Raw genomic sequence first — 26,786 nt, forward strand, 5'->3', positions numbered from 1 at the left:
TATATAAAACAGTAAATGTATGTGTGTGTGTGTGCATATGTAAATATTTAACCGATAAACTCTTAAACTACTCGTCACATAACACTGAAATTAACAGGAAATAGTAATCATACACCAAGAATGGTTTATAACGAGTAAAATCTTTGTTTGGATGAATGAATAACGTGTACAAACATATATTGGCAAGTTGAAATGCAAAATATTCATTTCAACTTGCAGACATATTTCTATTACTTTCGTGCATTTTCAAATTCATTCACAACTTGAAGAGGTTTTATTTTAAATCTTAATGCAGTTGGAGTGCTAAATGTTTGGTTTTTAATTCCAACTAATAGCACCCAAGTCATTTTTTTTAACTTTTGAAACTAGTACAATATATTGGGTACAATATAATATTCAATAGAGAATTGGCTCTGTAATAATAAATACAAAATTTGCATGAATTAAAATATATATAAACATATTTAATGAACGGGCAAGGCTGGGTGTCCCTTGCTAGTTATTAAATAAAAACACATTGAATTCACATGATTTGTTTATATAGCTTGTTTATTGCACTAAGTCACATCTGATGTCGACTTTTAATCCTGAAAATCGTCTGTTTTTTATCATCAGGTAACAACGTAATTCAAATCCTGTAAAAAAGTAAAAAAAAAAAAAATCATTTTTAAACTGAAAAATGTTAACTGACAATAACATTTGACTATGTCTAAAAATTCAGTTTGAATACCTGTTATGTATAAATTTCAAATGTTTAGACCCCAAATTGGTTGAGTAGTTTGCTAGACACTGCAAAGGTAAAATCTTTTGAACTTTGACCCCTTGGTAACTCAAATTTTCGACCTAAACCGATTAAAAGCTTGCCCTATCTCTGAATACCTTTTATGTAAAATTTCAAAGGTTTAGACGAGAAATTGGCTGAGTAAATTGGTAGAGATCGCAGAGGTAATTTTTTTTTAACTTTGACCCCAATTTTGCCCCCTTAATATTTATTTTTTGGGGCTCAAATCAAATTATAAAGTTAGATCCATGTCTAAGTAACCTACATTTAAAATTTCAAATGTTTAGACCCAAAATTGGTGGAGGAGTTTGGTAGAGTTCTCAAAGGTCAAATCATTGAATGTTGACTCCTTGACAGCCAAATTTCTGGCCGAAAACCGATTGAAAAGATTTTCCCAAATCTCAATACTCCTTATGTCAAATCTCAAAGCCCCCAAAAATGTTAAGGAGTCAAAATAAAAAAAAATTGACCTCTGCGGTCTCTACCAAATTACTCAGCGAATTTCTCGTCTAAACATTTGAAATTTTACATAAAGAGTCTTCAGAGAGAGGGCAAGCTTTTAATCTGTTTAGGTCGAAAATTTGGGCTGTCAAAGGGTCAAAGTTAAAAAAATTTGACCTTTGCAGTGTCTAGCAAACTACTTAGCCAATTTTGGGTCTAAACATTTGAAATTTATACATAACAGATATTCAGACATGCGGCAAGCATTTTCATCAGTTTTGGGGGAGAAAATTTGGCTGCCAAAAGGTCAAAATTGAAACAGCTGACCTTTGCAGATTCTACCAAATTCCTCCGCCAATTTTTTGTCTGAGAACTTGAAATTTTAGATGTAGGTAACTTGGACATGGGTAAAACTTTGTATCTTGATTTGAGACCAAAATAATAAATGTTAAGGGGGTAAAATTGGGGTCAAATTAAAATAAATTGACCTCTACCAAATTACTCAGACAATTTTTGGTCTAAACATTTGAAATCTTACAGAAAGTGTATTCACACGTAGGACAAGTTATGAACAATACATAGGGCCCGAGCAAAGCTGGGCTGAACTGCTAGTATATAATAAAAAAGAAGAAAAAACAATGAAGCAAGCTTTCTTATATGATATTATTTAAATTCAAAAGCAATTCCAAATATTACGGTGGCCGTTCTATGCACAGTTAGGGATTAATCACCACAATACCACATTTACTCTAGAAGTTTTCTCAGAAACTACTGGGCCGATCTGATTGAAATTTTGTATGATACTATATTATAACAAGATGCAGTGAACTAAATAATATGGTATCCGCTCGATGAACAGTTAGTGATTAATAGAGATTAGTATTTAATGCAACAATGAGCACAGATTCAACCATCAATTTGGCATAAAGCACACATTTTAAGCCAATGGGCTCAAACTTTTGCCCGTTTATAATAGGCACATGTATAACGTAAAAATTAAATATAAAATGAAAAATAAACTTACTTTCCAATGTTTGGGTATCTTATCCATCATATTATTTTGCAAATCCAAATGTTGCAAATTCTTTAGACAAACGATTACTTCCTCAGAAACTGCAAACACTTGATTATTTCTCAGGTTCAATGTTATCAGTTGTGGAAGACAAAGTAAGCAGTTGGGAATGGAATCAAACTGGTTGAAACCGAGATCAAGATGAGTTAGCAAATGCAGACATTCAAAGCTTTGAGGAAGGTCACTCAGTTTATTATTCGACACATTCAACCAGCATAGAGTCTTCAACTGACCTATCGTCTCGGGTAAGGAAGACAATCGATTCCCTTTGATGCTAAACCTGCAAAGATTCTTCAAGTTACAGATTCCGGTGGGCAAACAACTGAGTTGACAATGGTCGAGCCAGAGTTCTTGCAGTTGAATTAAAGAACCGATTTCAGGCAGGAGTGTCCCCAGTGGGTTATTAGAACAGATCAGTCGTTTGAGTCTCTGCAAGTTTTGAAGCCCAGAAGGCAAGAGAGTGAGTTTGTTGTAGCCCAAATTCAGTTCTTCGAGTTCTGTTAAGGTGTTGATTTCGTCGGGAGGGAGGATCAAGCAATTGTTATTCAACATTAGCGTACGGATTCCTTTTATGCCTTCTATATTCCTGGGTATGATGACCAGTGAACGATGGCTCAGATTGAGGACAGGATCGTTAATTTTCATGACTTGTCTTACATAATTCTCAGCTTCCTGAAGATTCATTCTTAAAATGGAAAGATATAAAAAAACAACAACAAAAAAACGTATTAGGAAAAATTGGCAAAAACACAAACATAAATGATGATGTAGTTTGCTTAAAGCATTGTGCGTAATTTATATATACAGACAATTTTCAACTTTTTATTTATTTTTATTTTATATATCTTACTTATTTTCAGTATCAGTTCATTCACCTGAAATGTATGTGCAGAGGCTGTATATCACAATATAACAGTATACCTTATCATTGGGTATATAAACTGTTAAACTCCTGAGTCCATTTTGTTATAACACAGATTGTTGACAAACGCACGTGGGCTGATCCTCCCACTGTTGTTCCTTTGTTATTGAGCGTCAACCATTCATTTTGTACTATTATATAATGGAGCCCTACAATAGCAAGCGAGCAAAAATTAGCTAGTATATACATAGATATTCCAATATATTTTCTAATAAGCTTTAACTAACAGGTCGCTAAGAACAGATAGCCAGTGCTGACAGGCCCAGGTTATGAGGTCACATTAAAATGTTAATGAGTGCTGACACCTGCAGTGCTGGGCCCCAATTCGTGGTAATGAGAGTTAAGTTTTAAGGTGAGATTTGAAAAATAGTTTAGAGTTTTTGTTCTTAAGAGCAAGAGAACACATACGTGATTTTAGATGTAGTCATTGCATTGCAAGACTTTCCATCCCTAAGATGAAGGGATAGGGAAAAAATTTGATGACGCATTTCCAAACCTGTGTTGAAGTCCGATGAACTATACTGTATCAAAGAAACAGAAACGAATTTCTACTTCCATTCTTGTGCATTATGAAAAACAAGATTCCCTTGCAGAGAAAAATCAGGAGAAAGAACAGCAGGCAGACGTCAAGTCAATTCCAACAGACAGTTGGCCAGTGAGGAACAAAGAGAGACAAAAGTTTGTACTAAATGGCTAGATGAACTGTTGTGTTAAATGCTTAAGGGGTCAACAAGGGTTGATGTGACATTACCCGTCGACATCTATATGCATGTATAAAAGAAAAACGATCACAAGCCAAAAGTTAAATGTACTGTCTTTGAACTGCGTTACTGAAAATGCATGTGTGTTTAAGTGACTACATGAATGCATGAAAAATAAAGAGTTAATATGCTGTAATCTAAACGAAAATCAATAAATTTAATGGAAATTATAATTATTATGCAAGAGTATGTAGCAATATGAATCAGATGATTATGTTGGCATTCGTTTCCTCAATATCTTTCTAGTTAGAATTCTTTCTAGAAGACATTGGATACTTACAGGAGGGACCACATGAAGTTTACCAACATCTCTAAGCGAAAGTGATTCTATGGAACAGACTGGATTCGAACTTGACACACCACAGTTGTCAGTCCATGTCATTAACCCATTAAGTCACTGTTACCTCCCTATCACAGATGTGGTTGTTGCTACGATTGTCATCGTTGTAAGCCAGGCCCTTGATAAAAACCATGTAGTTTGGATTTGAATATTTTATCTAAAACAAAACTGAACCCTTTGTACATGAAAGACAGGGAGAGAAGGTGACAGGCAAATTGCCTGCCTCATTACTGTTAATTACATACAAACGCCCTTGTAGGAGCAGCAACGTTTTGTGTCCACTTACTTGTCCACTTGTCAGCAGAAAAAAAAAAAGAGAATGAGACCCTTTCTGACGAAAGTCACCTGGTTTTTCTCAACTTCAGCTTGTGGGTCTCCCAACCTTGTCTTAGGGCACCAATCTAACCCTTCCATCCAGGCATCCTGTTCACTATCTAACACATCTCGCTTTAATTTCCATTAAAATACCTTCAAGGGAGATATTTTCCACATCAACATTCCACTCTATAGATAAAAACCTGGACAAAAACAGGAATCTCCATTTAACATTCTTTTTGATCAGTCATCTACTTTTATATATTAGATATCTCTACTATTGTCTGTCACTCTTTACTTTTCATGATGGACTCCAGAAACGACCCTTTAACTCCTCAACCTAATGATTTATTCAATTCATGCTTAGAACTGACTCTGTATGCCTTTTTTCATGTGAGTACGAAATTCACAAGCGGTCACCAGTCGCATGTATATCCCCATTAGAGGAGATGACAAAGTTAGGTTTTTGCAACTCTTGCAGGCAGGTGTTGATGTCCTCCTACATACAGTGCCTGGGTATTCCTAAATGGTCACCCATCTGATACTCACCAAGCTCAATGTTGTTTAACTTTGGTGATCTAACGAGAACTGGTATATCAATGTAATTATGCCGTGTTGCATCCGTTTATCCTTTTTATAATGAGCTTCTCTTAATCCGTAGTCATCATTACATGCTTTCTCATTATTCTTCTTATAAGGAGCTTCAATTATTTTGGCATTGACAACATCCAGTTGGCTTAATCATCACAAAAAATTGCAGCTGTCCCCGACGCCCACATCGGTTCACCTTGACCCACAAAAACAAGTTCAATTTTTATCAGCTCACTTCTTCAGACACAGCGATTCAAAATTCTCTGATCCAATGGAAGTGGGCACGAAGCAACACCAGAATGAAGGGGGTATCATCATCGTAGATGTTAGTTTTCTGAATGATACAATAATTCTTCTAATTATCTGTAATTTACAATTTACTGAACTCGAACTCTGTCTGTCTGTCTGTCTGTCTGTCTGTCTCTCTCTCTCTTAGATATTTATCTCACCTCCATCTCCTATTTTGATTCAATACGTTGAATATTTATTAATATCTCTGTGAGGATTTAGAGAAAGAGTGACTTTTTATCTTATTTATATACGAGTATCTGTACACATGACGAACACATATGTAAATTAGATGGCAAAATAATAAGTCCCTTTACTTCTATCATCCACTCTGTAATAAAGAGCAATATATACGGCCAGTCGGTCCCTGAAATCAGCAGAGATTAGACTATACCTGTAATGACCTGATCCCTGTTGATTTTACAGTGGGTGCAAAGTTCTGTGCAGTTCTAGGAAGTCCACTCTCCCAGGCTTTGCTTTTTCTCTTTGAGAAGGAGTTAGTTTACCGTTAATCGCCTGAGGCGCCCTCACCGGGTAATACACACGGAGCTACCCAGGCACTTTTTACAGGTCAGAGTTCCTTCTCGTGTGTGTGTGTGTGTGTGTGTGGGGGGGGGGGTGATGACTTCTCAATCCCACTTTCCGACACAGTTCTTTCAGCGAGAGAGAACTAAATTGATATAGTTGAGGTCCCCAGAATCATACAGTACTGATATATATATATATATATATATATAGGGAAAACAAGTTATGCATATCAGTGTGTTCCTGAAAACCCTCCTTTACATGGAGAGCAGGTTGGAGGTACAAAAAGGTACAAAATGCACCTGTCAAAATTCAATGGTTATGAAGGCGACTTTCGTCTCTACATCCCACTGCTCTGCTCACCTTTGCATCATCAGGACATGCCTCTCATCTATATTGTGTTCTAGATAAGCAAAATATTCTTCATCAAGACATAGAAGAAAACCCGACCTCACAGGAAACTGCAGCTATCAGTGAGGAATCTGATGACGCTGATGATCCGCATTTGATCAATGCATTTGTGGGTTATTTTTACACCAACATTAGTGTAGAATGACTAAGAACAACTCTAAGTGCAGTAAAACTTTGTCTTGTTTCTTTAACTGCAGTAAACTTTATGACTATGTTTACAGACAATAATAACACATATTATTGTCACTGTTCTCACAATAATCATCATTAAATTACAACTATGATCATTATTGAAATGACAGGGACACGATATGATAGCCTAAGTGTTACAGTTCATTTTAAAATAAATCTCAAATGAATATCTTTATCAGTTTCTGAGATATGCGTGTTACAAAGTCGCAACATTTTCAACTCATTTTCTAACATTTTTCAAAAGTGACACTTAGTACTTAGAGAGGAGAAAATGGTGCTGGGGGCCTTATATCTCTATATTAATAAAGTAGCCACGGAAATTCCCCTCTGGACCAAAGTATCATAGGTTTGCAACAACAGATGTCACATACAAATCAATACACCTAGGCTATTAGCCACTATCTTATGTAGCTTTTGAACCCCATTTTATACACATTCAGTTGTGATAATAAAATACTACATTGCATCCTACGAGCAACACCATCACAATCGCAACATCTTTAGAGGAAGGAGTCCTTATTTTTCTCTCTAAATATTTAGTCCTGCCATTGCTACCAATTGTCATCAGGACAAATTCTACACATTCTACTTATTCTGTGATTACACCGACAATAACTGGCTCATACATACATAGATCTAATATAATCTTTCCAATTTTCGATTCAGAAATAATAAAGGCTCCTCACCTAAGTCCATCCATTCTGATTGGTTGAGCTCTGAAAATTCTCATAGTCTGGAATCCAGTTCTTTGCTTTATAAACAAATAGTTACTAAAATTAAAATATGGCGTCATTAGGAGACATATTATTTCACTCAGCTTCAATTTCATTTAATGCATAGGTCATTACAGTCATGTGCGTGTGTGTGTGTGTGTGTGTGTGTGTGTGCATACAATACAAATCACTCTATTAGTGGCTTTGTAACTGTCAGACTGCTGTTCTCTATTTTTCTATGGCGTCCACAGCCTGTGTGTAAGGAGGTTACTTTCCCCTCTCTTTCTCTGTCTGACTTTCTCTCTCTTTCTCACTGCATGTATTTTCCTTCGCTAATGGTTCTTATTATAGTTTGTGCATGAATGTGTTTGTATGCCTGTGTTTGGTTGATCATGCCCCTGACAATGCGATAACATTTTTTCTTCTTATTATTTTTAACTTTCTGTTTTTTAATTATCAATTAATTTCTGTTTTGTTTTCTTCTTTTATTCTTTCTTACACAATTTTATTGTCGGGGTTTTTAAGATATAATTTTTATTCTTTTAGTAAATTATGTTGTTTGGATGCTAGCCATTAGTCTATTTTTAAATTATACGTAATATCCCCGACTGTGACCTATACCCTGCATAATCTGTAATGGTCCATCTTCTGCATAAGTCCCCATAACATATGTAAGTACAAAATAGTTAACAAAGCCTCCCTCTCAAATAATAATGTAATTATTGCAGCTTGATTCGTCAGCATGCAATTGAATGGGATCTTAAATTAAGCCATGGTAAATTTCAGCATTAAATGTTTTATATTTGTTTGAATAAAATTCACACCAAAAATAATTGACCAATAATTATCATTTGTGGAGCACAGCTTCTTGGTGCAGCGGGGACGTCTAAATATAATCTATAATTACTTTTCCTTAGTATTATGAGAAAGAGGTGGAAGTGTTTCTTAAATATTTACCATATTATCCACTTACTTCATTTACAAATATACACGTTTTTTTGTTTACTTTTATGGGCCTGGGCAACGCCGGATAACCCTGCTAGTATAAAATAAAATAAAAATAATATTAATGATAGATATTACAACACTTATAAATTTACTGCCCTCCTGCTTTTTCTATTTGGCAGAAAAACCTGATTTTGTATTCCTGATCCATTTTTACAAGATTTCTTTCTACTGCATTCTTTTAGTTTGCTTTTTCTTTAAAAAAGAGAAGTATATTCTCGAAATAATCAAAGACATTTTGTAACACTATTTTTACCACTGAGAGACGTTAGATTGCCTTGCTAAGCAAGCTCAGGGAGTTAAATATGAGTTGACACTTTGTCAAAAATCCCAAATGCCCTAATGAATGATGAGATATTTTCTTTTTGAAGTTATTAGAAAAATGAATATCTCAAATGATAAAGAAATTGTAGCCACATATTATTAGGAGACCTCCCAGAGAGTTGACATGACAACAAGAATTAATTTAAATGATGCTAGAAAAGGACTGTAGAAATACAAGATAGCCGATAACTATTTTTTTTTTTTTGATGGGGGAGGGGTAGAGGGAAAAAGAAAACAAAGAAAAAAAGGGGGAAGGTCTAGTAGATGGAACAGAGAGAATTCAAAGAGAAAGAAATTTCAAAAGTAAGAGGGGGAAAAAGAAAATGGAAGAGAGGAGAAAATGGTGCTCTCAGAGAAATAGAAAGACAAATAGCCGACTTCATAAAAAACACCAGCCAGATCAAGGTCTTTTTCTCTCTGTCCGACTGAAGGATACAGGTCTCCACCCTGTAAGCTATTAAAATAAAAAAAGGAATCTAGCTTCAAACTTGCTAAGAGGAAGAAATCTATTTGAAAGTATTTGATTGTTAAAACTTCTGCATCCAGAAAGCAATTTTGTTTTGCTTTAATTCAGTGAAGCCCCAACTGATCTAAACCTTTTTTTGTACAAATTGTATATTGAGTTATTTTATGCAAATAATCATTTTGTTTTTATAAGAGCATGATCTCCGATGTTTCGTCATTGATTGCCTTTTTATCAGTTGCTTTCAGACCTGTTTGATATTCAATGTACAGGCTGGAGCAGAGAGAAGCAGCATATCAACCAACACCGGAGCATTTATGAAGGAAGAGTTCAACCACAACGTCTGATGTCAAACGGCCAGCCAAGAGACCCATCACAGACCAGCTAGCATGTTAAAGAGGTTGTGACACAGACTTAGGGCATTAAAGTGGTAAATTCCAGTGACCAGTGAGTGTCTGGTTACATTTTTTAGGGGTCTAGCACCAAAACTTCTTACCTGTGTGTACAAGCACTCCCATTGGGTTACAATTTTCCATCCTGGTCATATTAAACAGTGAGTCCATATTTACTGATTTATTTACGGGAATGATTTTCAAAAATAAATAGACATGTGAAGATTGATAATCTTTGTTCGTTTATTTTTGTTCACTTCGACACTCCAGCATTCTACATTGCTAACAGCCTTCTTATACACTTACACACATAATACATACTCACATATATATATATATATATATGTGTGTATGTGTGTCATACAAAAGTTCCTATTTATTTTCCTCCCCATGAGGGCAAAATTAGACACAATGTTGATGGTTTTTAATGTGGGGAAAATCTATCTCTGCAAAAAGGGGCACTCTGGATAGGAACAAACATAAAAATTGTCTCAGTCATGAAGGATTATTATTCCACTGACTGAGGAAAGAAAAGATGAAGTGTAGCATCAGAACAGATACTACACTGTGATCTTGGCCTGAAGTTAGTGAATAAAAACCTGATAAAAGAATCAATTTTAAGTATTTAAGATCTATTTCCATTTTCCTTTCTGTTTTCTACACCGATTTATATATTTTTTTGTTTTTATAAAACTTTCCAATTTTTAATTTCTCTTTTCTTTTCTTTCTTTTTTTTTAACTTTAGATATTATTTCATATAAATATGAACATGAATATTCGGGCAAACACCAGCAAAACATAAATTTGGGGGGTAGGTTTCAAAAGTGGTAGAGAGTACTGGAAATATAGGGAGATTTGTTGTCATACGGACTCCAGGGAACACATGAGTTATTGTCAGTGGGCTATCCCAGCATTCCGGCATATTTCTCGAGGCATTTCATTGTTGCATTACTTCCGCTGTTTGCTAGATGGTGATGGCTTATTTGGTGATGGCTTATTTGATGTTCTTGACAAAACATGTTCCAACAGATATTTTAACTGAAGGAATTTATCATTTTCTTAGACGAATCATCATCATCATCATTATTATTATTATTATTAATATTTATTATTATTATTATGCTGCTGTTGATTATTATTGTGTTTATTATTATTATTATTATTATTATTATTATTATTAGTAGTAGTAGTAGTATTTGTAATATTATAAGTAGTTTATCGTAAAAAGGACACTTTCCTGTAAAAGAAAATGTTCATTTACTTTTAAGAATATTTCACATTAAAAAAAGAAAGTTAACAGTTACAAAAAAAAATATTACACATTTATTAAATAAAAGTAAGAATTGTTCACATTGTTCCACTTATTTTCATATAAAATGTCAATAATAAATAATAAAACAATAATATTATAATATAACATATTATATATTATTATATACATCATAACATTACATATTATATATTATTATATACATCATAATATTACATATTATATATTATTATATACATCATAACATTACATATTATATATTATTATATACATCATAACATTACATATTATATATTATTATATACATCATAACATTACATATTATATATTATTATATACATCATAATATTACATATTATATATTATTATATACATCATAATATTACATATTATATATTATTATATACATCATAATATTACATATTATATATTATTATATACATCATAACATTACATATTATATATTATTATATACATCATAATATTACATATTATATATTATTATATGCATCATAACATTACATATTATATATTATTATATACATCATAACATTACATATTATATATTATTATATACATCATAACATTACATATTATATATTATTATATACATCATAATATTACATATTATATATTATTATATACATCATAATATTACATATTATATATTATTATATGCATCATAACATTACATATTATATATTATTATATACATCATAATATTACATATTATATATTATTATATACATCATAACATTACATATTATATATTATTATATACATCATAATATTACATATTATATATTATTATATACATCATAACATTACATATTATATATTATTATATACATCATAACATTACATATTATATATTATTATATACATCATAACATTACATATTATATATTATTATATACATCATAATATTACATATTATATATTATTATATGCATCATAATATTACATATTATATATTATTATATACATCATAATATTATATATCATTATATACATCATAACATTACATATTATATATTATTATATGCATCATAATATTACATATTATATATTATTATATGCATCATAACATTACATATTATATATTATTATATACATCATAATATTACATATTATATATTATTATATACATCATAACATTACATATTATATATTATTATATACATCATAATATTACATATTATATATTATTATATACATCATAACATTACATATTATATATTATTATATACATCATAACATTACATATTATATATTATTATATACATCATAACATTACATATTATATATTATTATATACATCATAATATTACATATTATATATTATTATATGCATCATAATATTACATATTATATATTATTATATACATCATAATATTATATATTATTATATACATCATAACATTACATATTATATATTATTATATGCATCATAATATTACATATTATATATTATTATATGCATCATAACATTACATATTATATATTATTATATACATCATAATATTACATATTATATATTATTATATACATCATAATATTACATATTATATATTATTATATACATCATAATATTACATATTATATATTATTATATACATCATAATATTACATATTATATATTATTATATACATCATAATATTACATATTATATATTATTATATACATCATAATATTACATATTATATATTATTATATACATCATAATATTACATATTATATATTATTATATACATCATAATATTACATATTATATATTATTATATACATCATAATATTACATATTATATATTATTATATACATCATAATATTACATATTATATATTATTATATACATCATAATATTACATATTATATATTATTATATACATCATAATATTACATATTATATATTATTATATACATCATAATATTACATATTATATATTATTATATACATCATAATATTACATATTATATATTATTATATACATCATAATATTACATATTATATATTATTATATGCATCATAACATTACATATTATATATTATTATATACATCATAATATTACATATTATATATTATTATATACATCATAATATTACATATTATATATTATTATATACATCATAATATTACATATTATATATTATTATATACATCATAATATTACATATTATATATTATTATATACATCATAATATTACATATTATATATTATTATATACATCATAATATTACATATTATATATTATTATATACATCATAATATTACATATTATATATTATTATATACATCATAATATTACATATTATATATTATTATATACATCATAATATTACATATTATATATTATTATATACATCATAATATTACATATTATATATTATTATATACATCATAATATTACATATTATATATTATTATATACATCATAATATTACATATTATATATTATTATATGCATCATAATATTACATATTATATATTATTATATGCATCATAACATTACATATTATATATTATTATATACATCATAATATTACATATTATATATTATTATATACATCATAATATTACATATTATATATTATTATATACATCATAATATTACATATTATATATTATTATATACATCATAATATTACATATTATATATTATTATATACATCATAATATTACATATTATATATTATTATATACATCATAATATTACATATTATATATTATTATATACATCATAATATTACATATTATATATTATTATATACATCATAATATTACATATTATATATTATTATATACATCATAATATTACATATTATATATTATTATATACATCATAATATTACATATTATATATTATTATATACATCATAATATTACATATTATATATTATTATATACATCATAATATTACATATTATATATTATTATATACATCATAATATTACATATTATATATTATTATATGCATCATAACATTACATATTATATATTATTATATGCATCATAATATTACATATTATATATTATTATATGCATCATAATATTACATATTATATATTATTATATGCATCATAATATTACATATTATATATTATTATATACATCATAACATTACATATTATATATTATTATATACATCATAATATTACATATTATATATTATTATATACATCATAATATTACATATTATATATTATTATATACATCATAATATTACATATTATATATTATTATATACATCATAATATTACATATTATATATTATTATATACATCATAATATTACATATTATATATTATTATATGCATCATAATATTACATATTATATATTATTATATGCATCATAATATTACATATTATATATTATTATATACATCATAATATTACATATTATATATTATTATATACATCATAATATTACATATTATATATTATTATATACATCATAATATTACATATTATATATTATTATATACATCATAATATTACATATTATATATTATTATATGCATCATAATATTACATATTATATATTATTATATACATCATAATATTACATATTATATATTATTATATACATCATAATATTACATATTATATATTATTATATACATCATAATATTACATATTATATATTATTATACACATCATAAGTAATAATCTCCAGTACATCATAATGCCGAAGAATTTTTAACAGTACTAAGCATAAATTTGTGGGAGCCTTTCCTAATCTCACACAAAAACACGCGTTCACATTTGAAGCCACTTTTCTTGTCATATACATACACGCACACAAACATACGTGTACGTACACACATGTACACATATTCACTTTCACGTACATACACTCACATTCATGTGCATACACATACGCGCTAACGTACACACATGTGTGCACACGTACACACACATGGGCAACGTCACTTCCCCTTTGTAGGAAATCCACACATGTGCAAAAGACCACGAAACAACAATAAAAGCAAGAACAATAAGCTGCTTCCTCCTCTTTTCGACTTAGCTCTCGAGCTGAGCAGTCTTTGGACCATTTACCCCCCCCCTTTTGGAGCGCCCGCGCGCATCACATCCCCTGCTACTATGTATAGGGCACGAGCTAACAGACAGTATGTACACTTTACACGTTTTCTATCTCCATGGCTCGGATTGACTTTTTCTCATTTTCTCTCTCTCTCTATACTACAATAGACTTTCCTTCTCACCAGCTAACCGTGAGAGACGCACACCAAACTGGATTAACTTTCTCTCTTTCTCTCTCTACGACAATAGACTTTCCTCTTCACCAGTAAACAATGATAGACACATGCCAAACTAAATGCGTGCTGTACCCTTTTCTTTCATGTGTTTCTTCAGAAAATAAATTCTAGTTCGTTTACTTCAAATAAATGCGTTGTTCGTTTCTTCCTCAAAGCAGTTAATTTTTCATATTTTGTACGACTGGGGGATATATATATAATATATCCACCAGTCCACTATAAATTGGTGACCCGAACGCGAGAGGAACACGCATTTCCTTCTATACCAGTAGACCACAACAAATTGGTGACATCCGAACGTTAGACGAACATACATTTCCTTCTAATCCACAAGTCCCGCAACAAACTGCCGACCGACTGACGTGAAACGAACACGCATGGTGACCCTACCTTTTTGAAATTGATTGTTTTGAGCGAGACGCGCATTTTGTTTGATTAACAAAAAAAAAACCGAACATTTCAACAAAGAAAAACAAGTGACCTACTACCGACAAGAACCTCAACGAACTACAATGACGAAACCCCTCGTCAGACTCGGCAGAAAAATAAACACGGAGCTGTCAACTTCATACCGAATTTTAACCAGCTAATCGCGAGAGATGCACACCAAACTGGATTGACTTTCTCTCTTTCTCTCTCTATGACAATAAACTTTCCTTCTCACTAGTAAACAGCGAGAGACGCACGCCAAACTAAACGTGTGCTGTACCCTTTTCTTTCATGTGTTTCTTAATGAAATAAATTCTAGTTCGTTTACTTCAAATAAATGCGTTGTTCGTTTCTTCCTCAAAGCAATTAATTTTTCATATTTTGTACGACTGGGGGATATATATAATATATCCACCAGTCCACTATAAATTCATTCAATGAAAATGTGTTTCATAATAATAAGCATAATAATATTAATGATTCGTTTAAAAATGTGATAAATTTTTTCAGTTAAAATATCCGTAGGGAAATGTTTTATCGGGGACACCAAATCAGCTATCACCATCTAGAAAACAGGGGAAGTAATGCAACTATGAAATGCCTCCAGAAATATGCCAGAATGACACAATCACTTATCATGACGCGTGTGAAAATTTGTAGAGAGTTGATAGTAAAGAAGTAAAGAAACGTATGTATTATTTTTAATCATGCTGTGTCATAGTTTATGAATTTTTTTAAAGAATGAAATCAAAGGGGAATAAAAATAATGATAATGGTTGCGGCCATATGAGTCACGGTTACGTCTGGAGTTATTTTAAAATGAAGCATAACAGATAACCAACAGACAAAGCCTTGTAGTGTCACTCTTGGCTTCAGATATTGCATATTCACGACACTAACATCTTTAAAAGGTGCCAAGAGTAGCGCTAACAATCAATATAAATGATAAAGATAGATAAAAGCATGAATGTTATGAATGAGTCACTCAAAGTTTCTACGATGGGTGCTGTTGATGCTACGAGTCGATGCACATCACAAATTTCACCACAGAACTCTGGTTTCGGTTTAGCAAGTCATTGTTTTATAGGGCTGCTTAGTTTTACACAAGATTGTTACTTTTGGGGGTTTAAAACGATTTTCATGTTTTTGAAAATACTTTGAGTTAACATGTTCCTGTGAAAACTAACTTGCTTTTGAAAGTGGCAAGGAGAGTGAATGCCAACAAAGCGAAAAAAAGAAAGAAAATTTGCTTGGTTAATTTGACAGAGGAGCGTTACATTTTCAGTTTAAAACGATTTTCATCTTTTGAAAATATTTTAAGTTAACACGTTCTTGTGAAAACTAACTTGCTTTTGAAAGTGGCAAGGAGAGCGAATCTGAAAGAAAAGAAAAAAAAGAAAATTTACTTGGTTAATTTGATAGAGGATTGTTACATTTTGAGTTTAAAACGATTTTCATCTTTTGAAAATATTTTGAGTTAACACGTTCATGTGAAAACTAATTTGTTTTTGGATGTGGCGAGGAGAGTGAATACCAACAAAGCGAAAGAAAATTTGCTTGGTAAATTTAACAGAGGAGTGTTACATTTTGAGTTTAAAACGATTTTCATCTTTTGAAAATATTTTGAGTTAACACGTTCCTGTGATAACTAAATTGCTTTTGAAAGTGTCAAGGAGAGCGAATTTTTTTTTTTTTTTTTTTTACACAGTGATCACCACTTATCAAGGCCCGGAAGCCACTCAGGGATAAGGGTTATTGCAAGTACATTACCTTAGTGTGGAGATTTGAGGAAGTGTTTACTTAAGGGGGCGGTTCATTAGGAATTTGTTAACATTGGACTTGAAGACATCCAAGTTGTAGTCCGGAGGGAAGCAGGCAGACGGAACAGAGTTCCACAGGCGTGCAGTTCTAAGAAAGAAGCTTTGTTCATGGAATCCGCGTTTTGATTTAGGCACAGGTATAGAGTGGGGGAAATTTTTCACAGTGGATTCAGCTAGACGGGTGTTTTTCGTGAAAGATTGACGAGGGGGGACCAGAGATTGGAGTTCAGACGAGCATTTGCCATGGAAATAACGATAAAACAAGGATAGGCTCGCAATGTCTCTTCTGTGGGAGAGAGGTTGCAGGGAAGAGAAAAGGGCATCCCCCACTAAGCCACGGAGTCTATTTTGTACTCTGTCAAGGCAGGATAGGCTGTTTTTAGCAGCTCCTGCCCAGATATGGCAACAGTATTCCATCCTTGGACGTACTTGGCTTTTATATAGATAGAGAATTGCATCAGTAGTGAGATATTTTCTGGAGCGGTAGAGGATCCCACCATCTTTCCAGCGACCTTGGCAACAGACTTGATGTACGTGTTCCATTTCAGATCAGGAGTAAAGGTCAAACCCAGAAGCTTGTCAAAACACGGGGCCTCACCCAGACGAGAGCCGTCCATCACAATTGATGCCAGATGGGGATCAGAGCGTTGATGATGTAAGGATAGGAGTTTGGTTTTGGATGCATTAAAGGTAACCAGCCACATCTTCCCCCACTGAACCACGCGCTCGAGATCAGAGGAGAGAGAATCAGAGAGAACTTTGTCATTTACAGCCTTTGATGTGTTGCCGTAGATGGTCGTGTCATCAGCATAGATGTCAACGAATGATTTAAGTATGTGTTTAGGGAGGTCATTGATGTAGATCAGGAAGAGAGTTGGGCCCAGGATTGACCCCTGAGGGACTCCAGCATTTATATTGCAGGCCTCCGATTTTTGTCCATCAACCACTACTCTTATGAGCCTATCGGATAGAAATGATTTAATGATTGAGAAAACATTTCCAGTTATACCGTAGCTGGAAATCTTGTGAAGTAGACCCTTATGCCATACCTTGTCGAAGGCCTTTGATATGCCAAGAGCAATTGCCCTAGAAAGGAAGCCTTTGTCAAGAGATTCACTAATCCTGTGGGATATAACCGTCAGCACATCTGCGGTAGATCTTGCAGAGCGGAAACCATATTGTGTGTCACTAAGAAGGTTATTCCTGCTGAGGTGGTTGAATCCGAAAGAAAAGAAAGAAAGAAAATTTGCTTGGTTAATTTGACACAGAATTGTTACTTTTCGATTTAAAACCGGCTTTTAATGGTTGAAAATATTTTGTGTTAACATGTTCCTGTGAAAACTAACTTCATTTTTTTGGAAGTGACGAGGAGAACGAATTCCAGTGAAGCGGAGAAAGAAAATGGGTAGTTATTTTAATCCTTTTCTTTTTAGCATGTGACCGAATTGCATCTCAATGTAAAAATCCAACACCAAACTGCCACGGAAGAAGTAACAAGGAAAGAAGGAAGAGTAAGGTAGATGAACAAAGAAAAAAAAAAAAACTGATAACGTTCCTATGCCCGTTTGTCTTGTACATTAATTTCAAATCTACCACAGAATTAAAATAAAATGGTTTAAATTTTAAAATTAATTTATGACGATAAGATAAAATTAACTTAAATAAAATTAGTTCAAATTAAACACACACACACACACACACACACACACACACACACACAAATCTATATGAAATGGATATATGTGTCAGTAATTCCTATTTCAGTCACCCAAAGACCGTAAACGACCAAGTTCTCTCTGATTCTCTCTCCTTTGATCTTGAGCAAGTGGTTCAATGGGGAAAGAGGTGGCTGGTTACTTTTAATGCATCTAAAACAAAGCTTTTATCTGTACATCATCAACGCTCTGTTCCCCATCTGGCATCAATTGAAATGAATGGCTCTCGTCTGGGGGAGGCCTCATGTTTTGACAAGCTTCTGGGCTTGCCCTTTACTCCTGATCTTAAATGGAACACATACATTAAATCTGTTGCCAAGGCTGCTGGAAAAATGGTGGGATCCTTCTATCAATCCAGTAGATATCTCACTGCTGATGCAATTCTCTATCTATATAAGAGCCAGGTACGTCCAAGGATGGAGTACTGTTGCCACATATGGGCAGGAGCTGCTAGAAAGCGCTTATCCTGCCTTGATAGGGTTCAAAATAGACTTCGTAGCTTCATAGGGGATGTCCTTTTCTCTTCCCTGCAACCTCTTTCTCACAGAAGAGATGTTGCGAGTTTGTCTCTGTTTTATCGTTATTTTCATGGCAAGTGCTCGGCTGAGCTCCAATCTCTGGTCCCCCCTCGCCAAACTTTCACAAGAAACACCCGTCTAGCAGAAAACACTATCACTAATTTCCCCACGCTTTATCTGTGCCTAAACCTAAACATAGATTCCATGAGCAAAGCTTCTTTCTTAGAATTGCGCGCCTGTGGAATTGTCTTCCGTTTTCCTGCTTTTCAGCTGGCTACAATATGGTTGTGTTCAAGTCTAACGTAAGCAAGTTTTTGATGAGCCGTTCCATATAAGTTAACAAATTTACCGAATTTCCTTTACTAACGATTACTATATTTTCCAATTTCTACTGTATACTCTTTAACCTTATCCTCGAGTGGCCTCTTGACCTTGATAAGTGATGATGCCTATGTAAAAAAAAAAAAGAACAATTATTTAAAGTGAAATAGGCCTTAGCATATTTTTTTCAAAACGATCCATTTTACTACACTATGAGTAAACAAATAAATAAACAAATAGAAGAAAATGTTAAAAAGTATAGCTTGTAAGCAATTTTCATTGTAAGAGTGTAAAATGCCGAAATGAAAAATAAGCCGGATACACTCATCATCAATCATCATATGTATAAAAAGTCGTTATTATCATTTTTTTTAATCAAAACCATACTTATTATTAAGATTGTAAAAATAAAGACATTATTAAATGAAATCTTTTTTTTTTTTTTTTCATTGACTTACTTTTCTTTCGTGAAATTCTGAAAACATTCTCAAATGTATTGCTTAATTCATGGTCAAGCGATTTTCCGTATAAATAGCAGACCGCTTTTTAATGTAAATATCGTTTCATAGCAACCAAAATCGACCTTTTCTCTCTTCTGATGTCAAAGAGTTTCATTGAAGGAAAGATAACTCTTGCAAATTTAATGATCGTTTTTATAACAATAATCGAAGTCGGAACACTATAAAGCAGTAACAAAGCTACCCAGCGTTGCCAAAAGATGTCGGTACAAAGTAGAAGACTCAAGAAACAGTGTGTACCATCTTTCTGTTACTCCCCCTCTCTCTTTCTCTGACTTCCCCTTCCTCCCGCAACTGGTTCAGTGGTTCCATGTAAAAAACAGGAGTGACAGTCTAGAATTCAACCTAATTAAAAATACAAAAATATAGGAAAATCTTTATGATGTACGAATGAAAATGTCATATTGCAAAAGTCATATAATTTTTGTTTTATATATATAGAAAATTATTTTAAAAGTATTTTTTTTTTAATAGCAAATTGTAACCATTAAAAGGCTTGTTTTGATCTCTATTTCTGGAGAAGTTGTTAAGGAAGAGGTAAGCAGGGATGAATTTTAAATATGGCAGAGCGAGACACAGTTTGTCCAACAAGGAAGGTGTTACATTTTCATTTAAAGGAAACGCTAATGCAAATTGTTTTGTTCTTACTGTTTAAAAAAATAGACATGCAAATTCAGTTTCTTGCCACATGATTTTGCACACGTTCCTTTTTCTTTAAAAGACTGAGTTCTTTCTCTCTCGCTTTAGTAGTTGTGAATTTTGTTCAATAAAGTCTTGGAAAAAAGTTTTGTTTTACGTCTTCATTTATTTACAACTCTACAATTTATCGAACAAAATTTTATTTCCCTCATGGAGAAGATCATTCATCTGGACAAATTTGATGTATCCTCAGCAGACCCTCAGGCTAGCAAGCTTTGGAGATTGTGGTATTGTAACTTTAATTACTATTTATCAACTATTGCTTCATTAAACACAGATAAACTCGAAGTTCTTTATTAAAACATCGGTCCCACCGTTACTGACGTTATCGAGGGTTGTTCAGGATTTGAACATGCTGTCGAATTACTGAAAGGTGTTTACGACAAGTCTCCAAGCGTTATTCATGCTAGACATCTGCTTTCCACGCGTCTGCAACAAGAAAACGAATCTGTCGACCAATATCTTCAGGTCTTGAATCGACTTGCCGCTGACTGTTACTTTAAAGACGTTACTGCTACTACGTACCGGGATGAATCTGTCCGTGATGCATTTATACGTGGTCTCTGGTCCTTAGTAATACGTGCAAGACTACTTGAAACTGATACACTAACTCGCAAAGAGGCTACTCAATGTGCTAGAGCTTTAGAATAAGCTCACTTTCGTGCTGAATCATACGCTTCCCCGATTGGAACAGCTGCTGCTACTACTACTAAAACTAACAATGTGTCTACTGATCCTGCCAAGGAGGCCACTACTATTACTAGAATTTCTGATTCTATTGGTTCTCGTATGCAGTGTGACTTTGTACAATTTTCTGCTGCCCTTCCTGCTCATGGCAATTGTTACAACTGTGGAGGGAGACATCACTTTAAGGATGATCGCTGTCATTGTCCTGCCCATGATAAGGTATCTCGAAACTGTGGTAAATTCGGTCATTTCTCCAAAGTTTGCCGTTCTACTATGCCGACACCTTCATGTTCTACTTCTGCTATTATGGTAGCCCATGCTAAAGGTGGTGATAGGTGCCATCCCATTACTAAAATTGTTGAATTAAAAGGAAAAAAATTAACTGCCCTCATAGACACCAGCAGTTCTGATAACTTTATCATTACTTGTATTGTTAAAACCATGAAGCTGTCTACTTCAAAACATAATTCCGTAATTTCCATGGCATCATCCGCCATTTTCCTCAAACTATCCGAATATTGCACGGAGAACATTTTCTTCAATGATTGCGAGTATAAAGAAATTGACTTTACAGAGCTTCCTGATTCCTGTATGGATATTATACTCGGAGTGCCTTTTTAAAACTACATCAGGGTATCACTATTTCTTTTGGTGGACCTCAGGATATTCTAAAAATCTGCACCCTAACCAAGATCAGCAGTGCTCCTGTGAAATTGTTTCGAAACTTGACCCGATTGCAAACCTATTGCTACTAAATCTTGAAATTACCGTGCGGAGGATGCTCGATTCATTGAAAATGAAATTCTATAACTGCTTGAGGATGATGAAATTGAAACAAGTTATTCCCCATGGCGTGCTCAGATTGTTGTGACTTCGTTGCCTGATAAAAAGAAACGATTAGTAGTTGATTTCTCCCAAACTATTAACCGTTTCACTTTACTTGATGCATACCCTTTGCCTTTGATTGAACATCTCGTGAACCAAATAGCCCAATATCGTATATTTAGTACAATTGACTTATCCAAAGCGTACTACTAGATTGAAATTTGTCCCGAAGAATTTCAAAGGAGCGCAACTGAAATGCATTTATTTATGATTCTTTCAACAATAACACATTTTATAATCTTTCAAAAGTCCTTTTACACACACGTTTCACAATGCTCTGCCATATACCATGTGCTTTTTAAAAGTCTCTCTCCTCGCCACCTGATGCTGGCCTTAGCCATCTTCCCTGGTATGCAATTTGCTTCTCTTTTTCGATCACTTGCTGTCCGTTTTTCTTTTTCTTTTTCTCTCCTTCTTCTTCCCATGACATCAACGCACGCACACTTGCTTAATTTGCATATGTGCTAAGACGGCTGCTGCTAATATTTTCGCTAATTAGCTATTCTAAACCTGCTACTGATTTTCTCAAAGGCACCCATATGCACTATATTACCATACAAGCATACCGCTTTGTTACAAACGTATAACTTATTAATACATTACCTGTTTAAATTCATATATTTATTGTAATGGACAAATATTAGTTCGTTAGACAAATAAATACATAAATATTTTAAAATAATATATTCATAATCTATATATTCATAAAAGTGAAAATGTGTGTGTGTGTGTGTGTGTGTGTGTGTGTGTGTGTGTGTGCATTTCCCTACCAAATAACTCAATTTTTATTCTAGAAACTCAAGATTTGACATAAGGAGTATTGTGATGTGGGAAAATCTTTTTAATCGGTTTTCAGCCAGAAATTTGGCTGTCAAGAGGTCAAAGTTCAACGATTTGACCTTTGAAAACTCTACCAAACTTCTCCACCAATTTGGGGTCTAAACACTTGAAATTTTAAATGTAGATTACTTGGACATGGATCAAACTTTATAATTTGATTTGAGCCCCAAAATATAAATGTTATAGTGTCAAAATTGGCGTCAAAGTTTTAAAAAAATTGACCTCTGCGATCTCTACCAAATTACTCAGCTAATTTCTGGTTTAAACATTTGAAATTTTACATAAAGGGTATTCAGAAATAGGGCAAGCCTTTTATTCGATTTGGATCAAAAATTTGAGCTGGCAAGAGGTCAACGTTCAAAAGATTTGACCTTTGCAGTATCTAGACAACTGCTCAGCCAATTTTGAGGCTAAGCATTTGAAATTTATGCATAACAGGTATTCAGACATGTGGCAAGCATTTAATCAGTTTTAGGGAGAAAATTTGGCTGTCGAAAGGTCAAAGTTGAAAGAATTGACCTTTGCAGATTCTACCAAATTCCTCCGCCAATTTTCGGTCTAAAGATTTTAAATTTTAGATGTAGGTAACTTGGACATGGGTAAAACTTTGTATTTTGATTTGAGACCTAAATAATAAATGTTAAGGGTCAAAACTGGGGTCAAAGTTAAAATGAATTGATCTCTGCAGTCTCTACAAAATTACTCAGACAAATTTTGGTCTGAACATTTGAAATCTTACATAAAGTGTATTCACACGTAGAGCAAGTTATGAGCAGTACATAGGGCTCGAGCAACTACAAGTTTTTAATAAATATAATATTTGTGTAAATATAAAAAATAACAAAACAAGAGTAAAAAGACATTTACTTCCTTCAGGAGTAGGAACAGAAAGTGCATGCTCACACTATGGAAATCCCTTGTTCTTCCAAGGCTGGAATACTGCTGTCAGCTGTGGTCGCCACAAAAAGTAAAAGAAATCTGCCAAATAGAAGCAGCCCATATAACATTTACCAGCAAAATATGTGGAGTAGACCAAATGGAGAGGCTGAAGGAGCTGCAACTGTATTCACTACAATGCTGAAGAGAACAATATTTTATCATCTAACTCTTGGAAGAAAGGGTCCCAAATACAACAATAGTAGAAAGAACCCACCAGCGACGAGGAATGCTCTGCTATATAAAGACCACACCTTGGACTACACACAGTGTTATATACTGGTGGTATGGCGGTGACGTCTATTTTATTAGCACAAAGCCTGTATTTTAACTATCCGAGATTTTTGAATATCTCAATAGATATAGAGATAGTTCGTTTGACATTTATGCATATATGTTTGTTGTAAGTCATCTAGTGAATGGAATGATCGCTGTTCATTTATCAATGAATAACGAGACACGTTGTTATAAAACAACCCGGTTTATTTAATAAACATTCATATACACATAATACGGCGGTGGAGGTGGTGGTGGAGATTGTGTAGGTGGAGAGGGTGTGGTTGCGACCGTGACAGACAGTTAAGCGTTGTCTGTCCTCCCCTTTCTGCTGTCACACTCTGACTGACTTTATCATTTCTTTTTATGAATTTTCGACCTCCTAATCCGTTAACCGATTTACGTCATCAACCCACATTCTGACTCTGTCGATGTTTGCTTTTGGTCTTACTTGCGGCCGAATTACGTCATCTTATTCCCGGGTTTCATTTTTGTTGGTCAGGGTTTAAGTTCAACCAAACTTTGCTCCATTCAACGGTCTGACCAATAAACCGACTTGCGTCATAGGACCAGGTCATCCAATTCCAGGTTCCATTTTTGATGGCCCGGATTTCCAGTACATTCGCACCTCTCCTCTCTCTATTACAACAGGATGAATTCCCTCATCTACCACAGCTTCACCTACAGTGGTACAAGAACATTCAACTGTATTTCAGCCACAATAAGAAATATAAGGAGAGTGTCCCCCGACATTTTAAAAAAAACAACTGAACATCTGGCTGAAAAAGATACCCAACCAGCCACCAACACCAGGCTACCCTAGTCCCAACCTCAATAGTCTAGTGGACTGAACCTTTGTAAGAAGTGGACAGCCTGGGTGCAGTGGAGCTCCAGCTCAGCTGTGTCAATAACCGACGGAATAATACAAACTACATTGCATTATTCATATTCAACACTTTTGACCATCCGTCAATATTTAATGTATGCACAAAATGGTGATGTATCTGATTTTACGCAGAAAATTGGAGGTCCCTATTTTTCATGTTATTTTAAAAGTTAAAACATGATTTAAGTAAAAATAAGTTATTGGGAGATAATGCTGAAATTTTGCAGAAACCCACGTCACTCTAAATAATTTCCATAACAGTGACATTTATTGGGTGAGTTTCTACCAATAGCTTGTTTAATTTTTGATTTTGGAGCGATTATCGAGGCATCCCAGATGGCCGTCTAATGTCAGTTATTTTATTTTTCTTGTCCTAACTTAAGATTTAGCATTACTTGTGTTTCAAAGTAAATAAACACTAAAAAAAAATTAGCTAGATAGACAGAAATATTTGTACTGGTGTCTTGTTTTATTAATTTCATTCATCCAGAGGAAATCTTGAAATAAAGATGAAATGATTGAAATAAACATGCGTATGGTTGCAAGAAAAATACAGATGACCGAGTAAGGTTAAATATATATTTATTTTATTTCTCACCAAATCAGAGATTAAAGGCGTCATCATTAGGATGGCTGGCCAAGCGTTGAGATAAACTCGTCAACAATCAAAGTTTCTTTGAGTTTGGTTGGGTGTGGGGTGGTTATAGCAGAAATGTGGCTTAGCGTGTGCGACGATCCTTGTTACCTGATGTCACTTAGTGTGGGGTTGGTGAGAAGTGATGCTTTGGTATCAGCCGAAGAAGGACAGGGGCTTGTATCAGGATCGCTGGTGAGATGGTAGCGGTGGGCGATGCTGGCTGTGCGTAGTAAGCTCCACGTTTGATGTCGTTGGCGAGGGGTTGGATACTGGTTAAAGACGGAGCGAGTTCATAGCATGCCACGTTAGGGCCGATCTGTTGGTTGTCGAAAAGGCTAGTATTTTTATAGTCATGAAGCGGACGTAGTAAGGAGCAAAGAAAGTTTTTTTAATCGCTGACTTGAGTTTGCTTTTTGATTGTGTTTGTTTTTCATACTATAATGTGTTGTAGTGAACTGTCTGTTTAGTGTATGCATGCATGTATTATATCAATTTGAAGCTAATAAAATTGTGAATATAATCTAGTCTGTG

The 26,786-nt window shown here is 32.7% G+C and overlaps 2 protein-coding genes across 5 annotated transcripts in view; one reads left to right on the plus strand and one right to left on the minus strand.

Moving 5' to 3' along the window:
- Positions 1-531: 531 nt before the first annotated feature.
- On the minus strand, positions 532-20,478 carry LOC145303476 (uncharacterized). Of its 4 annotated transcripts, none has more exons than XM_080144832.1 (4): positions 20,350-20,439; positions 16,864-16,893; positions 2,247-2,979; positions 532-635 (listed from the first exon to the last, which is right to left on the minus strand). In XM_080144832.1, the coding sequence occupies exons 3-4, from the start codon at positions 2,976-2,978 to the stop codon at positions 612-614; spliced, it is 756 nt and encodes a 251-aa protein (XP_080000958.1). In that variant the 5' UTR covers position 2,979; positions 16,864-16,893; positions 20,350-20,439; the 3' UTR covers positions 532-611. The 4 variants fall into 4 exon arrangements, with proteins under 4 accessions (XP_080000958.1, XP_080000955.1, XP_080000956.1 ...); XM_080144829.1 differs by lacking the exon at positions 16,864-16,893 and adding an exon at positions 7,326-7,390 and having other exon boundaries at positions 20,350-20,429; XM_080144830.1 differs by lacking the exon at positions 16,864-16,893 and adding an exon at positions 7,326-7,409 and having other exon boundaries at positions 20,350-20,408.
- Positions 20,479-20,548: 70 nt separating this feature from the next.
- Positions 20,549-26,786, plus strand: part of LOC145303478 (uncharacterized) — a 96,252-nt gene continuing 90,014 nt past the window's right edge. Inside the window, exon 1 of the mRNA XM_080144833.1 lies at positions 20,549-20,641. Within this exon, the coding sequence (XP_080000959.1) occupies positions 20,610-20,641 (32 nt within the window). The 5' untranslated portion in view covers positions 20,549-20,609. The remainder of the gene's footprint in view (positions 20,642-26,786) is intronic.

Source organism: Euprymna scolopes, chromosome 19 (assembly GCF_053919585.1).
Source record: "Euprymna scolopes isolate OS-2025 chromosome 19, ASM5391958v1, whole genome shotgun sequence".
NCBI lineage: Eukaryota > Metazoa > Mollusca > Cephalopoda > Sepiida > Sepiolidae > Euprymna > Euprymna scolopes.